At 41.2% G+C, this 16,947-nt stretch overlaps 1 protein-coding gene across 1 annotated transcript in view; it reads left to right on the top strand.

Moving 5' to 3' along the window:
* myo15b (myosin XVB) overlaps window positions 1-10,457 on the top strand; it is a 133,042-nt gene extending 122,585 nt beyond the window's left edge. Inside the window, exons 52-64 of the mRNA XM_080305252.1 lie at window positions 2,768-2,840; window positions 2,929-3,005; window positions 3,085-3,161; window positions 5,869-5,999; window positions 6,087-6,181; window positions 6,828-6,905; window positions 7,006-7,102; window positions 7,738-7,886; window positions 7,965-8,095; window positions 8,885-9,018; window positions 9,099-9,232; window positions 9,455-9,595; window positions 10,045-10,457. Coding sequence (XP_080161378.1) covers window positions 2,768-2,840; window positions 2,929-3,005; window positions 3,085-3,161; window positions 5,869-5,999; window positions 6,087-6,181; window positions 6,828-6,905; window positions 7,006-7,102; window positions 7,738-7,886; window positions 7,965-8,095; window positions 8,885-9,018; window positions 9,099-9,232; window positions 9,455-9,595; window positions 10,045-10,125 — 1,398 coding nt within the window. The 3' untranslated portion in view covers window positions 10,126-10,457. The remainder of the gene's footprint in view (window positions 1-2,767; window positions 2,841-2,928; window positions 3,006-3,084; window positions 3,162-5,868; window positions 6,000-6,086; window positions 6,182-6,827; window positions 6,906-7,005; window positions 7,103-7,737; window positions 7,887-7,964; window positions 8,096-8,884; window positions 9,019-9,098; window positions 9,233-9,454; window positions 9,596-10,044) is intronic.
* Window positions 10,458-16,947: the final 6,490 nt, after the last annotated feature.

The raw sequence follows: 16,947 nt of genomic DNA, 5'->3' as shown, positions 1-16,947 counted from the left end.
TATCCAAACCGACATCATGACCAGCAGCTTTACAGCTGTGGCTCCAGCAAACATCAGCTGATACTAGAAAGTAATATTAAATAAATTCTAGCTGATCAAGCTTAAACGTGCTGCTGTTGTTTAGCGCGACATCCACTGGTTTCCTCTTTCTGGTGGACGATAAACAAACACGAGAGAAAAGCCAATCAGCTGATCACTGATTTAGTTTCATGATTGAAGTAGAAACAGGAGAGAGAGAGGAGAAGAGGCAGCTGTGCAGCAAAGACACAGAATAACTCCAGCTTTGTGTCTTTTTCATTGTAGCTGAAGTCCGGGACAAACCGTGTTCCTTTTCAGCTCAATACCAAACGCGCAATATTTTCTCTGAATACCAGACGATTCCGTTTTTACAGGACGGTTGGAAACTCTAATAACTAACCTTATAAATAAAATAAGATAAAACAAGTTCAACATCAATAATATCATAGCACCCGCCCAGCAGTATATAAAATCCGTCATGCTAGCTAGTACGCAGCACGAGTTATTGTAACTGACTGTAAAAAGTCAGCACAACGAAAATAAAATAAACTTGGTTCATATCTGACCCAGATAGACTGCAGGTCATAACTTCTTACCTGAAGTTCAGTTCACCGCCTCCGGTCTCTGCTCCTTCTGCCTTTCCGTCATCCACCTGCCAGCGTGTTGCGCCTGCTGGCCTCCACCACTTGCTAATGTTACTGAATCTGTAGAAGCTCCGCAATAGCCACCACCAAACAACTGAGTTATTTTTTCACATCTCCCTTCATCTGGCCAATCCACCACCTTTCAGTGTTTATACCGTTACGGGAAAAAATGGGAAAAAAACCCATCAGCCCATAAAAACGGAAAATCACCATTGGGCCCGATGGCCAGTCCAGCTATGCTTGGGACAAATGATTCCTTATAGGCTACATCTTTTTGCTAGCTAAAGGTGTCCTACAATGTCCAGATAAAGAGGGTGTTCACTAGGGCTGGGCCATATCATACCGTTCACGGTAATACCGGTATAATGTTGGGTAACGATAAGAAAATGAAATATGGCGATAGAATATGGGTAAAACGTGCATGCACAGTGCCTTTGTTTTCATACGCACATGGCGGAAAAAGCATGGTGGCAACGGAGAATGAGAAGGGTGAAAGCGGAGCGTTGAGTGAAACAGATGAACCAGAACTGGTTTGTAAAAATGCTGCAGCTTCACTGATGTGGAACTGGTTTAGCTTTCGTCCGTCAGATACACAACAAAGCACTTTTTTTGGTAGAGCATGCTAGCGGGCCGTCGTTATTACCGTGTTTTTTGGAAAATACGGCACACTTAAAATCAATCCTTTGATTTTCCTGAAAGTCGACAGCGCCCCTTATAATCCCGTGTGCCTTATGTATGAACTCTGGTTGTGTTTACTGACCTCGAAACGATTTTATGTGCACGGCGCTCGAAAATCTGTCAAATGTTTCAGTACGACTTTGCTAAGCTACGAACCCGCACCGCTTGATGGATTGTCGAAGCATTAGGGCTTCGACAATCCGCGGAGTGATACGTACTCTGCTCTGTGTGTGTATAACTGTTTTTAAGTTTTGTGGATATTCTACATGGTTATGCTGAGGATATGTCGGCCAGTTTCCACTGGAAATGCCTTTTGGTTAAACTGTCAGCAAGGAATTTGCATTTGCACTGTTACATTTTTATATAACTTTAATGCACATAAAAAACAGCTGCTTGTTGAAGTGAAAATACATTTATGGTTTTTTGTTTTGTTTTTTTGCACAAATAAAGTTGTGGAGTTGTAAAGTGTTTGTCTAGTGTCAATTATATCATCAGTTATATCGTTATCGCAAATTTTCAGATGTATATCGTGATAAATATTTTTGGTCATATCGCCCTGCTCTAGTGTTCACAGTCAGCAATGATAGATCAGACTTTCCTCAAAACGGCCCAATGATAAAGCTATACAACAGTTCTGATAATCGCTTTGTTTTTGATGGCCACAGTCAGGTTGCTATACCAGACTGAAACTGAACATAAGGATCAAGTTTATCAGTCAAGGTTACATAGCCACAACGTTTTGGAAAGACTTTATCTCCAAAGCCTCTTAACATCCTAATAACAATCTCTGATTAACTTTCTCGCAAATAGAGTTAATATTAACCATGAAACTAAATGATGTATGTTCTCAAATATTTAAAGCTATTAATGATTTTCTTTCATTTAGAAATGCAATCTTTCTCTTACTGAGACAAACCTTGAGCTCTTTTGTCAGCCACAGCTTATTATTTGTGAACATAGTAAATTTTCTAGTTTGAATCACAGATTTCTCATGAAATTGTATATATGATGTAATGCATCAGTTAATTCATGTGGATCGTTAATTGTGTCAAAGAAGTTTGTTACTTCAAAACAGTGTCTTAATCTTCTGAAGGGAGGAGAAGTAATTGACACATAATTTTAACAAATAAAATAGATATGATCTAGAATCATCACACCTAGTTCTATCCAGAATCAACAAATTCTTTGGCGTTGTCCACTCCAAAGCCATCGATGGCTCTAACACTGAGGGATATTATAGAGACTTTGTGTGGATCAAATGAGTAACTCCCGTGCTTTGGCAAAAATAACTGTTGAACATGATGAATTCAGACTGTATGGCATTTCCAAGATGTTTATTATACATATTTGAATCTAGTCAGTGTTAATGAAGCTTTGTGAAATAATAAAACTAAAAGCTAACTGTGATGTGTGTCTTTTTCACACAGACTCCCATCCAGGAATCTCTCATTCTCTATAATGACCTTGAAATCAAGGAGTTATCTATTCAGTGTTTCACAAGTGAGTGTACCCACAATAACACATGGTATTATACATTGAAACTTTTTTTCTGTTCTTTCTTCATCCACGCATTTGTCTGTCCTTTCAGACATGATGGAGTACATGGGAGACATGCCAATGAGGAAGAACAGCAGCCAGCCAGAGTGTCTGAGGCAGATTCTTCTGGTGAGTGCATATTCAAACAGTTTCTGTAAGTTGGGTGGACTTTTGTTTTAATAGTAATGACTCTCTCACTTCTGTTCAGCTAGGGAAGGAAAAGGAACTGCTGAGGGATGAAATATTCTGCCAGGTTATCAAGCAAACTACCAACAACCCAAAAAAGTAAGCCTATCAAAAGTAAAGAGTCTATTTAAAAGCCGTAAACTGCGATTGAACAGATTTGGGTTCTTAAAGAGATTTTAAATTTTTCAAATTTAACTTTTGTTTACAAATTGCACATTGACTGAGCTTGCATGAAGTTATGTGCTGTACTGTACTGTGCTCATTCATACCTGTTCAGGCAGATTGTCCAGCACTGCCCTTTCTGCCACTTTCTGTTTTACTTAAGTAACATTGAATGGTAGGTGATTAAAGACTTACCATGATTTTCAGTAATCACGTCTTATGCTTTACCTACACTTATAACTGATGAGCTTTGATAATAGCTTAAATAACTGTGTTACATTATGATACATTTATTAATAAGTTTATTCAATGCATGCAATTTACTGATGTTACTTGAAGTTACTTTAACTTCTAATGTTTCTTTTCAACTACCATAACACTAGCCAGTTATCATGTGCTGTATAACCCAGAAATCATCTTTTTAAGGTATTATTCTCAGGTATAAATAATATTATACATACTGAGTGTCACGGCGGTGGAACGGACTCAGGCGCAGACTGAGAAAGCACGGTTCAACAACTCTTTATTAATCACACTGGTGCGCTATATACACATGAAGGGGGGGTGGGGGGAAACACCAGGGTCCCGGGGATCAACAGGCTGGGGAGACACACTTCTTCGCACTCGCTCTGCTCCTCGTCCAAACAGTCTCCACACAAGCAGCTCACTCTCACTCACGGGGTCCAGGGGTCACAAAAGGGCTGATCCAGGTAAACGTATTTACACAGACGAGGGTAAGTCGAAGGCAAGCACGGGAACAGCAGAATCGCAAAGAAGCCAGGCGATACTAACAAGAGTTACTCAATATTCCAGTGACGAGTAGCTCAGAGCCCCTGCCTTAAGAAGAGCCAGAGATCAACTGCAAATCACCCGTGATCAGCTGCAGGTGCGTGGGCCAAGGGCGGGAGCCCAATCTGAGCTCCGCCCAGGCAGACAGGTAGGAGAGAGTGATAGAGAGAGAGAGAGCACAAGGCGAGGAGAGCAGAGAGAGAGTGAAACAACAAACACTTGTGGCCACACTGGGCTGGCCGGGGAGGCACAGGGACCATGACACTGAGCTTACATTATATTGCATCTTCTACTATTTCCTAAAACCGTGTTTTAAGATGGTAAATAATATATTTTTAAACTATTGATTGTGAATTATAGGATTGCAGTGCTAACTGTGGAATGGAATCAGATTTTGACAAAGATTAACCAGAAGTGTAGAACTTTAACAAGTTATCCAAAGCTTCAACTTCAACATTAGCACATTATTAGCAAAATAAAAGTCAACTTGAAGAACAACTGGATGCTTTCATTATGAGTCAGTTAGAAATCCAAAATATGAATTATTAGTCTTATTAGTCTCTTATTAGTCTTCCTCCAAGACAGCAACAAGATAGCACTTTGGGACTTGTTATTGGAGCCGACTAGAAAGACGGCTCTGATAAATACCACCGAAACACCAAGTTCATCAAAAAGGTTTAGACAAAAACATACGGAAAAATACAAAACAACGACACATCTTAAACAAGCTGTCTTGCTGTTAAGCAATATCACAGAAAACTATCCCCATTAAATAAAGATCAAAATGCACCTGCTGTTTCTTTTCCTGGAACAAATAACAAATATGGAAAGGCAAAAAAAGTGTTAGTAAGATAAGAGATTCTTTGTGAAATGTTGGATCTGAGAAAAGCTTAAACACTATAATTGTTGAAAACCATGCAGTGTTTAATTTTTTTATATAAATGTAAGTTCTGTTTATCTGCAATTGAATATTTAAAAAGAATATTGTTTCAGTCGAGAGGTGGTGTTTATTGTTTATTTGCTTTTCATTCTCAACTTATTAATTTGATGACAGCTTTGTATTTTCTTACATTAATGTCATGCTTAGATGTATTTTTATGCTTTGTGGGACAATTTGTCATTTTTCTTTCATAAGTAATATAAATAATAAAAGTAATTCAAATAGTAAAGCAGGAATACAAACAAAGTAAGAGACTTCGGTAATATTGCTGTTTTGAGGATTATATTATGATAAAATTCCTTATTAATTAATGATTTCTGCAGGCATAAAAGGAAAAATAACTTGCAATCCACATTCATAGAGAGATAAAGGAGGTTTTGTCTTTATCTTTTAGATGAAAATAAAGAAAGGTAAAGGCTTTAGGCAGTCTCTTGTACTTGTACTTGGGGCATGTACAGTTTCACACTACAGTTACATTACACCTCAATCTAAAGTGGGAAAAAAGTGCAGTGTCTCAGGCTCATCCCAACACAGCACTGACCTCACAAAGGTGAATGCCATGGCAGTTCACCTTATAGATACAGTAAGCCGAGGGAAATAATAAGTGCACATGCCTCCATCTTTTACATCTTCTACTTTTACATGTTTTGCAAGATTGTAATATATAAGAGCTAAAAAGAGAATAGTGCCTTTTTATTATTTTTTATTTATTTATTATTTCTTTTAATTGGCTCTTTAGCATCATCTTTAGTGTTTAAAAATCCCTTACAGATTCAGGATCATTCATGCTTCTCACTTCCACTAACCGCTACATATCTGCAATAATTACAGTGCACTATTTACAAAAAAATTCAACGTTGATTTTTCTTTCTTTGATGTATTCTTTGCAATTATTATCTGATCTTGAATCTGCAGATCCAGCTGTTCCTTAGGTTGGCAACTACTCAGTGTGGTGGCTGGCTTTTTCCCTTGCTCTGCTACACTGCAGCCTTATATCACACGCTACCTCGATGACATCTCTCAGGATTATGTGCACCCATACCATGGTAGAGGAAGTTGTTTTGATGAGGAAAAAACTTATATGTCAATTTAATGTTTCAATAGCTTCTTCACTAATATGATGTCCTCCTCAGAACTGGCATCTTTGAGTCATGATAACCTCCAGCGCTCTCTTCGCTTTGGTGGTCGCCGCAATATCCCCTCATATCCCGAGATAGAAGCAATACTGGCAAGTTGACTTACTCACTCAAACAATACAAAGTTCTGATTGATCTGGCCTCATCATATAATAATGAATATTTCAGACTTTGCTCTCAGACTATAGACTTATTTGTGATTCTGACACTTTGTAAAAGTAGAATAAGATGCAGAGCTTTCAGCTATCAGGGCCAGCTCGGGCTTTTGGGAGACAGATGCCTTCTTTTCTTTTCTTTTAAGATTAAGCTTTCATTATATGAAAACTGTTATTTAGACTTTGATTAGGTGAATCAGCCATTATTTAGGCTACTATTCATTTAGAGTGCTGGGGGAGTGCTTTTTTTGGACACTCCCTTTTTTCACTCCCCATGTGTTTATGCTCCAATATTGCATGTCATTAACTTTTGCTTAGTCTCTCTATGTGTTTATATGTTTTGTTCCATTTGTCGTTCTTGTTCTCTCTATGTTCTTTTTTTGTTTTTGTTTTTCTTCTCTTTCCGTTGACACCCAATCCAGCCACAGTAGATGACTGTGCCTCCTTGATACTGGCTCTGCCAGAGGTCTCTCCCTGTTCTTGGTTGTAGGGTCCTGACCCAGCTAAAAAAGAAAAGCCTTAAATGAACTGAATGTAATTAATTCAGCAGATCTCATTTTGAGTTTGTTTTCATTTTCTTCAGGCTGGCAAAACTTCTATCTATATTCCTATCCACCTGCCAGGAGGAGTGGAATTTCCCATACAAATAAAAAACTTCAGTGTAAGATTTATTTATACATATTTATTTATCCATCAGTAAAACCATCTTTATATTATTAATTATTAATATTCTATGCTGTAATTTTTATTGCTTCACATAGGTCACTGAAGATGTGGTAATGGAGTTGTGTAAAGAAATGGGCATCACCCAACTCAAAGAAATCAAAGAGTTCTCCATCCTTGTCATTAGACAACAAGGTAAACCAGAATAATGACATCTCTGTCTGACACAGAAAAAAAAGTTCAACTCAAATTAAAGTACTGTGTCTTTAAAGCTATTATGTGCAAATATATCAAAACATCTGCAATCCTATTTCTAAAAGGTAATTTGTAAATCTTTGAAAAACTATACATAGCATATCACCTTCATGTATAAATATTTGTGCATGTATGTATAATATTAATAATATTAAAATTTGAAGAATTTTATTAAAATTAAAAGAAGGGTAGAACAGGCTCACATTTACTACTGTTGCTTACTTTTTTTCATTATTAAAATAATGTTTCATAATGCTTGTTTGTTTTCACTATATTAGTACCCACATGGTGCTTTTACTGTAAAGTCATGGTTGCCTGAAATGAGAAATATTTTTCCTAAAAAAGGCATTGTCTTAACACCAAGGTATATAAAAAAAAACCCAATACAGTGCAGAACAACTGAACCCAACCATTTCCCAACAAAACAGCACAAGCACGGGATTCCTCACTACAGGGTTCAAGCATTCAAGTTTTTCTTTTATGTTGTCCCTTCAGTGTAGATGTTTGTGGATACTTAAGAAAAAGATGAACAGATTTTTGCCCCCTTCCTTACTCCTCTGCTCCCCACTTCTTAGATGGGATGGTGCGTCCCCTTCATTTTGAGGAGTACCTGTTTGACTTTCTGGTGGAGGACAACTCAAGCTCCTTGTTGCTGAGAAGAGTGATGTGGAGAATGCCTCTTTCTTTTATCAATGACCTTTATGTGGATTTCCACTACCAACAGGTAACATAATGACTTGAATGTAGCTTGAATAATCTTATTCTAATCTAACCATTACTGCTTGTGTGTGTTTGTGTGTAGCTTCTTGCAGACTATCTGAGCGGACAACTGATGCTTCCTCCTGTCACAGGAGGGTCATCAACAATCCAGCAGATAGCAATGCTGTCAGCCCTGCAGCATCTGGCTCTGGGCCTGCAGGACCAGCCCTCACTGTGAGTTACACAGTCACAATAATCAGTTTAAGAGTGGACTGTTTATAAAAGACTACCTTTAATCACCTGTTGTTGCCTCAAAGAGCTCCATCTTGTGTGTGTTTCTGCTTTCTTTAAAAATCTGACTAATTAACATATTTTTGTTTGGTTAAATTCAAAATATAAAAATACAAATAAAAAGTTGTTTTTCCTTTACAGAGGTGTGATACTTGATGATACTTAATTTATTTATTATTATTTTTTAGAACAGCCATCTGATAACACATAATTGGGTAAAAAAAAAGTTTTATATTTTACATTTTTCAGTGATTTGAACTATTGCAAATATCTCAAGAAATATCATGCAGTCATCACTTAAAATGGTCAAGACAGAAGGTGGGGTGCTACGTTAGCAATTGAGGCTAGCAAGTTATATTCATAACTTTATCGTGGCAAATTACAGACACAGAAGTAATATAGTCCGGGGGCAATGACACATATTTAGAGCCTCAAGTAGACAGTAGAGGAACTGCACTGTTTTCGTTTCCAAGTTCAATGCTGGCCACTTGATTTTGCCAGGGTTGTGCTGGTATCCATCAAAGGGTTTTATCCAGTTTTGATGACTAAATGAGTAGGTGTGTCCTGATTTGTATTGTAAGCACTGAATACAGTGTTCCCGGACAATAAAGAGAAACACTTTTGAAAAACTTTCTGGCAAATTTTATTCTTTGAAACATGTCACTAACATCATGTATGTAATGTTAGTAAATGTACAGTATGTATATACTGATTTGTGCATTTCTCTTTAAGGTCAGAAATAAAGGGGTACCTGCCTTCACAGACTGGGCTCCGTAACAAAGTGGAGGAGATCCTCACTTTCTGTCAGGGTCGGATTGCTGCCATGCAGTCCCTTAGCCCTCAACATGCCAAAGTACAATTCATTGGTAGGTAGTATCTCTTCTCTAGCTCATCTTTTCTCTTCCTCCTCTGTTGATAATATTTGTCTAAATTCTGTATTTTTCAGAGGTTCTGAGTTCTCTGCCCCTGTTTGGATCCAACACTTTCCTGGCTGAGAAGGTAAGCCAGCGTGGTTGTCCTTCTCCGTGTGTGGTCTGCATCAACCAGGAAGGAGTGCTGTTCCTACACTCCAAAACACAGGTGCTGGTCTTTTAAAGAGTGTCTCTTGCCTTCTGTTCTTCTTTTCTGAACTTGATGATTTTTTCATAGAGTTTAGTGTTTTTTTTTTCATTAAATAAGTCTAAGATCCAGTCTGAAGCATAATTTGTCCTGTGTCAAGCCACAAATCTCTCTGCTAATGCTAACCAAAAGGTGTATGATACATCATATCAGCTGTTTTGTTGTTGTCTCTGTTTGATGCAGGAGCAAGTGTTTCGGATTCCTCTGACTGATGTTCAGTTCATGCGCACCATTCACCCCAATAAAAAAGGCAAGGTGCCAGCCGTGGACATTGACTATGGCAATCCAGCTGCTCCCAAAAAAATCACCATTCGTCTCAAACAGGTAATGACTTTTTGATCTGTTTTTATTTCACTGTGTGTGTTCTGTATTTTTCTGGAACAAAAAGGCATTTTCCTCGTTTGGCATCTTGGTGTGTTCCACAGTCGTATTAGAGGATAAAAATGTCCTGATACTTCTGCTGGTTTTTCATACTATTTGTTTTCCATAATTTGGCATTTCCAATTAATCTTTTATTCAATCAGTTGTTTTAACATTTGACCAAAGCATCCCTTAATACATTAAAAAAAACATCCATTCACTTTCTCCAGTGTTATAAATCCTCTCCTTTAAAGACTTTTTCAATAAATGATTACTCACATGTCAAAATGCTTGTCAATGATTTTGTGCAGTGGGTTAACTTCTAATTTGGTGTCAGGGACACACATCACCAAAGAAGTTGTCAAAAGATTTTTGCATTCAAGTCTAATTTAATTTTTAAATATCTGTTTCAGGCTAAACAGTTGTGCCACACCCTTGCTCTATTAATGGAAGAGCTGATTCGACCGGCAATCTCCAGTTCCATTTCAAAGTAGATTCAGTAGATACAGAGAGAAAAGACAGGTTTTGTTCTTTTTATTGTTATTGTTGTTTTATTGTTGCTATTGTTGAAACAAACTGAGTAGAAACATGCAGAAATGATCCTGATATGTGTGCTGTGTTATATGAATGGAAACCTGCAACACGTAACACTCATTAAGGAGCATACTAAGTTAGAGACAGTAAAGTGTTAGAATAAACGTAAGCCTTAAATTTGATCATAATCTGAACTATAAACTGTTGTTGGAATGCAAAGTTGATTAATTATTGGAATGAATGCTGATGTCATTTAAGTAAATTAGCATCATTAAAGATTTACATTACCTGCTTAATAAATCGTATGTGCATTTTTTTTCCTATCTTCTTTCACTAGTAGACTTCCATAAATGAAGTATAATGATCACAGATGCAACCTGAAAGCTGTAATTCTGATCAAATTTACAACTCTGCAGTTAATCAAAGCAATAAATATTTTACTTTATGACAATTCACAAATGAGTACTCCATGACTGCACACCTACTGAGCTTTACTTAAGTATACATCAAGACAAGCTTTCTCAGTTATTCTTATTTCAATGTGATACGTATTTAGGAAGACATAATGTGGCTGGGCTCTCGCTTAGAGATGGGGTGAGGAGCTTGGTCATTCGGGAGGGACTCTGAGCAGAGGCGCTGCTCCACATCAAAAGGAGCTAGATGAGGTGATCCAGGCATCTCCAAGTCAGACCAAGACCAACCCCAATTCCAGAAAAAAAGTAAAATATAAATAAAAACCGAATATTTTATTTGCAAATCTCATAAACTCATAATTCACAATAGAAAATAGAAAACATATAAAATGTTTAACATTTTACTACTGCATATTCATTGAATTTAGATTTTTTTTAATTTTGATAATTTCAGTAAAATTCACAAATAATACATCTAACACTCTTAAGAGCTTGAAAAAAGAGGGCTGCTGGACTTCAAGTTTCTGAAGACATTTTACTTCTCATCCAAGAGCCTTCTTCAATCTATAACTATCAAGGAGCAAGCAGCCAAGAACATACAGGTACAGGTTTAATCTTCAAGAAATGGGTTTTATTATACTGCAAAACAAAGTTACTACAAAAATAATTCAAAATGACAGAAACCGTCGAATAGCTCATCTCTCTTGGGAACATCTTGCGGCTAACGAAAGCCACTCGGTGTCATTCATCCAGTGGTCCCTGTAGAAAAACAGCCCCCGGACCCTTATCCGAAGCATCAGTTTGAAGATTAAAACAAAATTTGGGCTATACAAGTCTGTACTCTTATTCAGTGACTGGAGCATTGCCTCTGTCTCGTCCGTCCACCAAATCTAGTTAGGACACCTAGAGCCTATTACATTGGTGAGGGGGAGACGCCCTGGCAGAGAGGGATAAATAGGGATACATCGGTGGTAGAACCCTGCCATGCCAAGAAAAGATGTAAGTTTTCTTGTCTGTGGCAAAGGGCAGGGCTCAATAGCACCAATTTTTCTTACTTGCGGTTTTATCACCCCATTTCCTATGACAAATCCCAGATATTCAGTTTCATCTTCGACAAAGACACATTTTGATGGATTAACAGTTAGCACAGTTGCTTGGAGATGCCCTCATACCTTTGCTAGATGTTTGAGGGGTTCGTCTCAGGTATAGCTATATGTCATAATATCATCAAGATACGCTGCAGTGAAACACACAGTACCTCATCCATCAGCCTCTGAAATGTTGCAGGGGCTCTACGTAATCCAAAAGGCAGGACTGTGAATTGGAATAGCCTTCATGGTGTCCAGCAGGTGGTCAGCTCCCCTGAGCGTTGAGTGAGTGGTACCTATGTTAGGTATAATAATGAACAATAGCTTGTGAATTTAGACATGCAGACAGTGTCCCTTCACCTTTAAACCTCTACACTTTCTGTCTAAATACAGATGATAAGGTGGGTCATTGGGACTACTTGAGACAAAACAATATCTGGAGTCTCAGTCAGGGTTGCTTTTACGGTCACTAGGACAGCATGTTATTGGGTGAAAGATGAGAGAATAGGGAAAAGCATTTAGTACTCATGTAGCAGACTTCCCTTTTTAGGTGCTGTTACGCCGCTAGTCTAGGCGTGTAGAGACGCACATAAGATTCTGAGGAGAGAGAAGCAAGTACCCTCCCTGGTTCCCAAGCCAAACAACGAACCCGGTTATGAGTAAAAATACAAAGGTGGCTCTCAGGTGACTGTTTCCTCGCGGCTACGTGCAGTGGGGCTAGGGGAGGGTCTGTGCTGACGAACGTGGGTTACTGACCTGGTAGCCTGGCTGCCCCTGGGTGGGTCCGGGATGGGCGTGAGGTTCTGGGGGCGCTCCGTCTCTGGGCTGGGGCCCGGGCCGGGCCTCGGGGGCTTGGGTCCTGGTTGGTGTGTTGCCGGAGTTGTGGGCGGGTGGGTGCATGGGGGCCCAGCCCTGGAGCAGGGTGCCGCCGGTGCATCGAGCCACCTGGGGGGCTCTTCAACTGGTGGGGGAGATTGTCACATCTTGCAGGAGCTTTCCTCTCCTCGGGAGCTCTCTCTGCAGGAGGGGGAGATACAGGAGAGGTGGAGGAAGATCTCAGCCTGGGTGTTTACTGTCTTATGTAGTCTGGAAGATGAGTGGATGGTGGGGTGGGTGCAGTTTTCTCTGTGGTGGGGTTGGGTGGACTGTCCCGGGCTCTGTGGGGCCGCGAGGCGCTGCTGCACTGGTCCCCGGTCTGGATGGGTCTGGGCCCCCTTTCCCTGGCGGGTCGCGGAGTATGGGAGTGCCTACTGGGGTCAGCGGGGGAGCTGGCCCCAGGGAGGGGTCACTTGCCCCTCCCTTCCTTCCCTCCCCATCTCCAGCTGCCTCTCTCTTCCCGCTCCACCACAACCACCCACACATGCAGGACCTTGGAGTAGGGGTATGTCACCAGGGTGCAGAGGAGGCTACCCCCCCCCCCCCCTCTGTCCCCTTCTGGCTGCCTCTGCCTCAATTTTATCCCACAACTTAGACATTCACATTACTCACACTCTCATTACACATACATATAGGATCTTGGGGGTTGGCACGATACACGGAATCCAAAGTACCATCAGGGTGTATACCTCACCCCTGGCGTCGTTGCCCACCTCTCAAGGTTAAATACACGTAGACATTGAGGGCTAGCAGGAGGGACCATGCGCTTACCTGCTGCTCTCTGGCAGGTAGCTCCATGCCCCCCTGGGTTTTAAATGCACCTTAGAACACACATGCATCAACACTACAATGAGCGGGTGGAGGGAGGTTTGGAGTCTTCTCTCACCCCCATTCTCTGCGACCTGCTGGAGCGGGGTGGCTAGGAGGAGAAGTTGGCCGTCCGACTGCGGTCTGGAGTGTGGGGCCTCCCTGCTGCTGCGGAGTCGGGGCGGTCTGCCTCCCCCCACCGCAGGGAAAAGGGTAACACCACCTGGGTCTGGGTGCAGTTCCCCCTCCAGGGGCAAGGGTACCTAGACCCGGTTTGTAGAGTACGCTTGGGGAGTGTGATCGTGTGTACAGCGTCTCTTTATGTCTGTCTCCACGTTGGTTGAGTGTGGAGTAAGTGCATATGAGAGCATGAGGGTGGGAATGGATGTTTGTATATGTGTGTGCCTGTATGTCTGTGTCTATATGTCAGGTTGGGTGTCAGGCGCCACCTCTCTGGGGACACCTCAGGCCCTCCAAGGTTTGGAGGCCTATCTCCCCCTACCACCACTTCCCCTGCCAGTGGCGGACTCCCTCAGACATCGGTGCGTTGGTGGTTCTTTGTGTCTGGGAATGGGCGTCCGGGTACACACCGGCTCACTCCTTGGCGGCCGCTTATCGGGGCCTGGAGCCTGGGGCTCGCTCGGGCCACTTCGGAGGTGGGGTGCCCCCGGCCTCTCGGCCTAGGGCTCGGTCACTCAGGCACGGCTGGCTGCCAGCGGAGCTCACGGGCGCGTCACTGCAACTCCCCCTGGCTTCTGCTCCGCGGCTGCTGAGTGAGCCCTCATCTGGGACTCTCCTCAGCTCTTTCTGGGACAGTGGCGCGGCTGCCCCTCTGTTGGTCTTCCTTGGTCTCTTGTGTTCTGGGGGCCTCTGGATGTCTGGAGTCTTGATCTCCTCCATACCTGCTTCATGCCCTGGAGGACGGGGCTGTGGCCCCCCCACACCTCTAGCAGATCATTACATGAAGGAACCTTTTAAAAAAAACAAGCGCGTCCATGCTCACAGGTGTACACACGGGTGATCACACCCACAAACTACACCCTTTTTGGCTCCTACCTCAAAGCACACTGTGTTCTGTTGATCTTATGTGCTGCACAATAATGTTTAATATTTAGTATTTACTGTCATATTCCCATATATCATTGTGATGTTGTTTATTCTATTACTCTTGTTCTCTTCTGCTTGTTTTCTTTTTTCTTTCTCAGCAGGTGATCCAGGTGATCGATATATGCATTTTTTATTTCTTTTTTTTTTCTTTTCTGCTCATTCTGTTGGTTTTTGTCTTTTGCCCTTCTCCCCCGTCCCTCTTCTCAGCTGTTTCTCTTTCCCTCTTTCTTTCTCCCCTTCTTTCCCCCAGTCAAGTCTGTCCCGTATTCAGTAAATGAAAATAAAATAAACAATAAAAGGTGAATCAAATGGACCATTACGGCAAGGCTGGGATGGTCAGTTTGGTAAAGTAAATCCGTTGGGCATCTTTCTTTGCCTTTAGACAACAATTCTGATGGCAAAAGAGCCAAACGGGACAGGCAAAAAAAAAACAAAAAAACAAAAAACAAAGGTGATTTTATTAAGTGACAAGAAGCACAACTCCAAGGTGAGCCCAGGCCAAAATAATAAACAAAACCAACTAAGTCCCACCAGAGAAAACTAACTAAACCCTAAGAAAGAAACAAAACAAACAAATGACAGTAACTATCCCTCGCTTCCTGGACCAGAAACAGAAGAAAACAGTTCAAAACAAAAAGGCGACACACCCCTTCGGCTTCAGCCTATGCACACATAAGCACTGGACTCATACAGGGAGTGCAGAATTATTAGGCAAGTTGTATTTTTGAGGAATAATTTTATTATTGAACAACAACCATGTTCTCAATGAACCCAAAAAACTCATTAATATCAAAGCTGAATGTTTTTGGAAGTAGTTTTTAGTTTGTTTTTAGTTTTAGCTATTTTAGGGGGATATCTGTGTGTGCAGGTGACTATTACTGTGCATAATTATTAGGCAACTTAACAAAAAACAAATATATACCCATTTCAATTATTTATTTTTACCAGTGAAACCAATATAACATCTCCACATTCACAAATATACATTTCTGACATTCAAAAACAAAACAAAAACAAATCAGCGACCAATATAGCCACCTTTCTTTGCAAGGACACTCAAAAGCCTGCCATCCATGGATTCTGTCAGTGTTTTGATCTGTTCACCATCAACATTGCGTGCAGCAGCAACCACAGCCTCCCAGACACTGTTCAGAGAGGTGTACTGTTTTCCCTCCTTGTAAATCTCACATTTGATGATGGACCACAGGTTCTCAATGGGGTTCAGATCAGGTGAACAAGGAGGCCATGTCATTAGTTTTTCTTCTTTTATACCCTTTCTTGCAGCCACGCTGTGGAGTACTTGGACGCGTGTGATGGAGCATTGTCCTGCATGAAAATCATGTTTTTCTTGAAGGATGCAGACTTCTTCCTGTACCACTGCTTGAAGAAGGTGTCTTCCAGAAACTGGCAGTAGGACTGGGAGTTGAGCTTGACTCCATCCTCAACCCGAAAAGGCCCCACAAGCTCATCTTTGATGATACCAGCCCAAACCAGTACTCCACCTCCACCATGCTGGCGTCTGAGTGGGACTGGAGCTCTCTGCCCTTTACCAATCCAGCCACGGGCCCATCCATCTGGCCCATCAAGACTCACTCTCATTTCATCAGTCCATAAAACCTTAGAAAAACCAGTCTTGAGATATTTCTTGGCCCAGTCTTGACGTTTCAGCTTGTGTGTCTTGTTCAGTGGTGGTCGTCTTTCAGCCTTTCTTACCTTGGCCATGTCTCTGAGTATTGCACACCTTGTGCTTTTGGGCACTCCAGTGATGTTGCAGCTCTGAAATATGGCCAAACTGGTGGCAAGTGGCATCTTGGCAGCTGCACGCTTGACTTTTCTCAGTTCATGGGCAGTTATTTTGCGCCTTGGTTTTTCCACACGCTTCTTGCGACCCTGTTGACTATTTTGAATGAAACGCTTGATTGTTCGATGATCACGCTTCAGAAGCTTTGCAATTTTGAGACTGCTGCATCCCTCTGCAAGATATCTCACTATTTTTGACTTTTCTGAGCCTGTCAAGTCCTTCTTTTGACCCATTTTGCCAAAGGAAAGGACGTTGCCTAATAATTATGCACACCTGATATAGGGTGTTGATGTCATTAGACCACACCCCTTCTCATTACACAGATGCACATCACCTAACATGCTTAATTGGTAGTAGGCTTTCGAGCCTATACAGCTTGGAGTAAGACAACATGCATGAAGAGGATGATGTGGACAAAATACTCATTTGCCTAATAATTCTGCACTCCCTGTATACTCACATTTGGCGGCTCTCAAGGAGCTCACTTACACATATACAAAATTACACAAAGGGCCAGGTCTGAGTCTGCTGTCAAATCGGTTCACTCTCGCTCGCTTCTCTCTCTCTCTTCCGGCAGCTGGCAGAACAGCTTTTTTTTAACCCAGTCCAATGATCCATGGTCCAATCAGCAGCCTACTGCTCTTTATTAGAGGAAAGACCTGCAGAGATTCTTAAAACACAGTAAAGAAA

This window comes from Astatotilapia calliptera, chromosome 8 (genome assembly GCF_964374335.1).
Source record: "Astatotilapia calliptera chromosome 8, fAstCal68.1, whole genome shotgun sequence".
NCBI lineage: Eukaryota > Metazoa > Chordata > Actinopteri > Cichliformes > Cichlidae > Astatotilapia > Astatotilapia calliptera.
The sequence above is the reverse complement of the archived record's forward strand: the minus strand, read 5'-3'. Positions and strand labels throughout refer to the sequence as shown.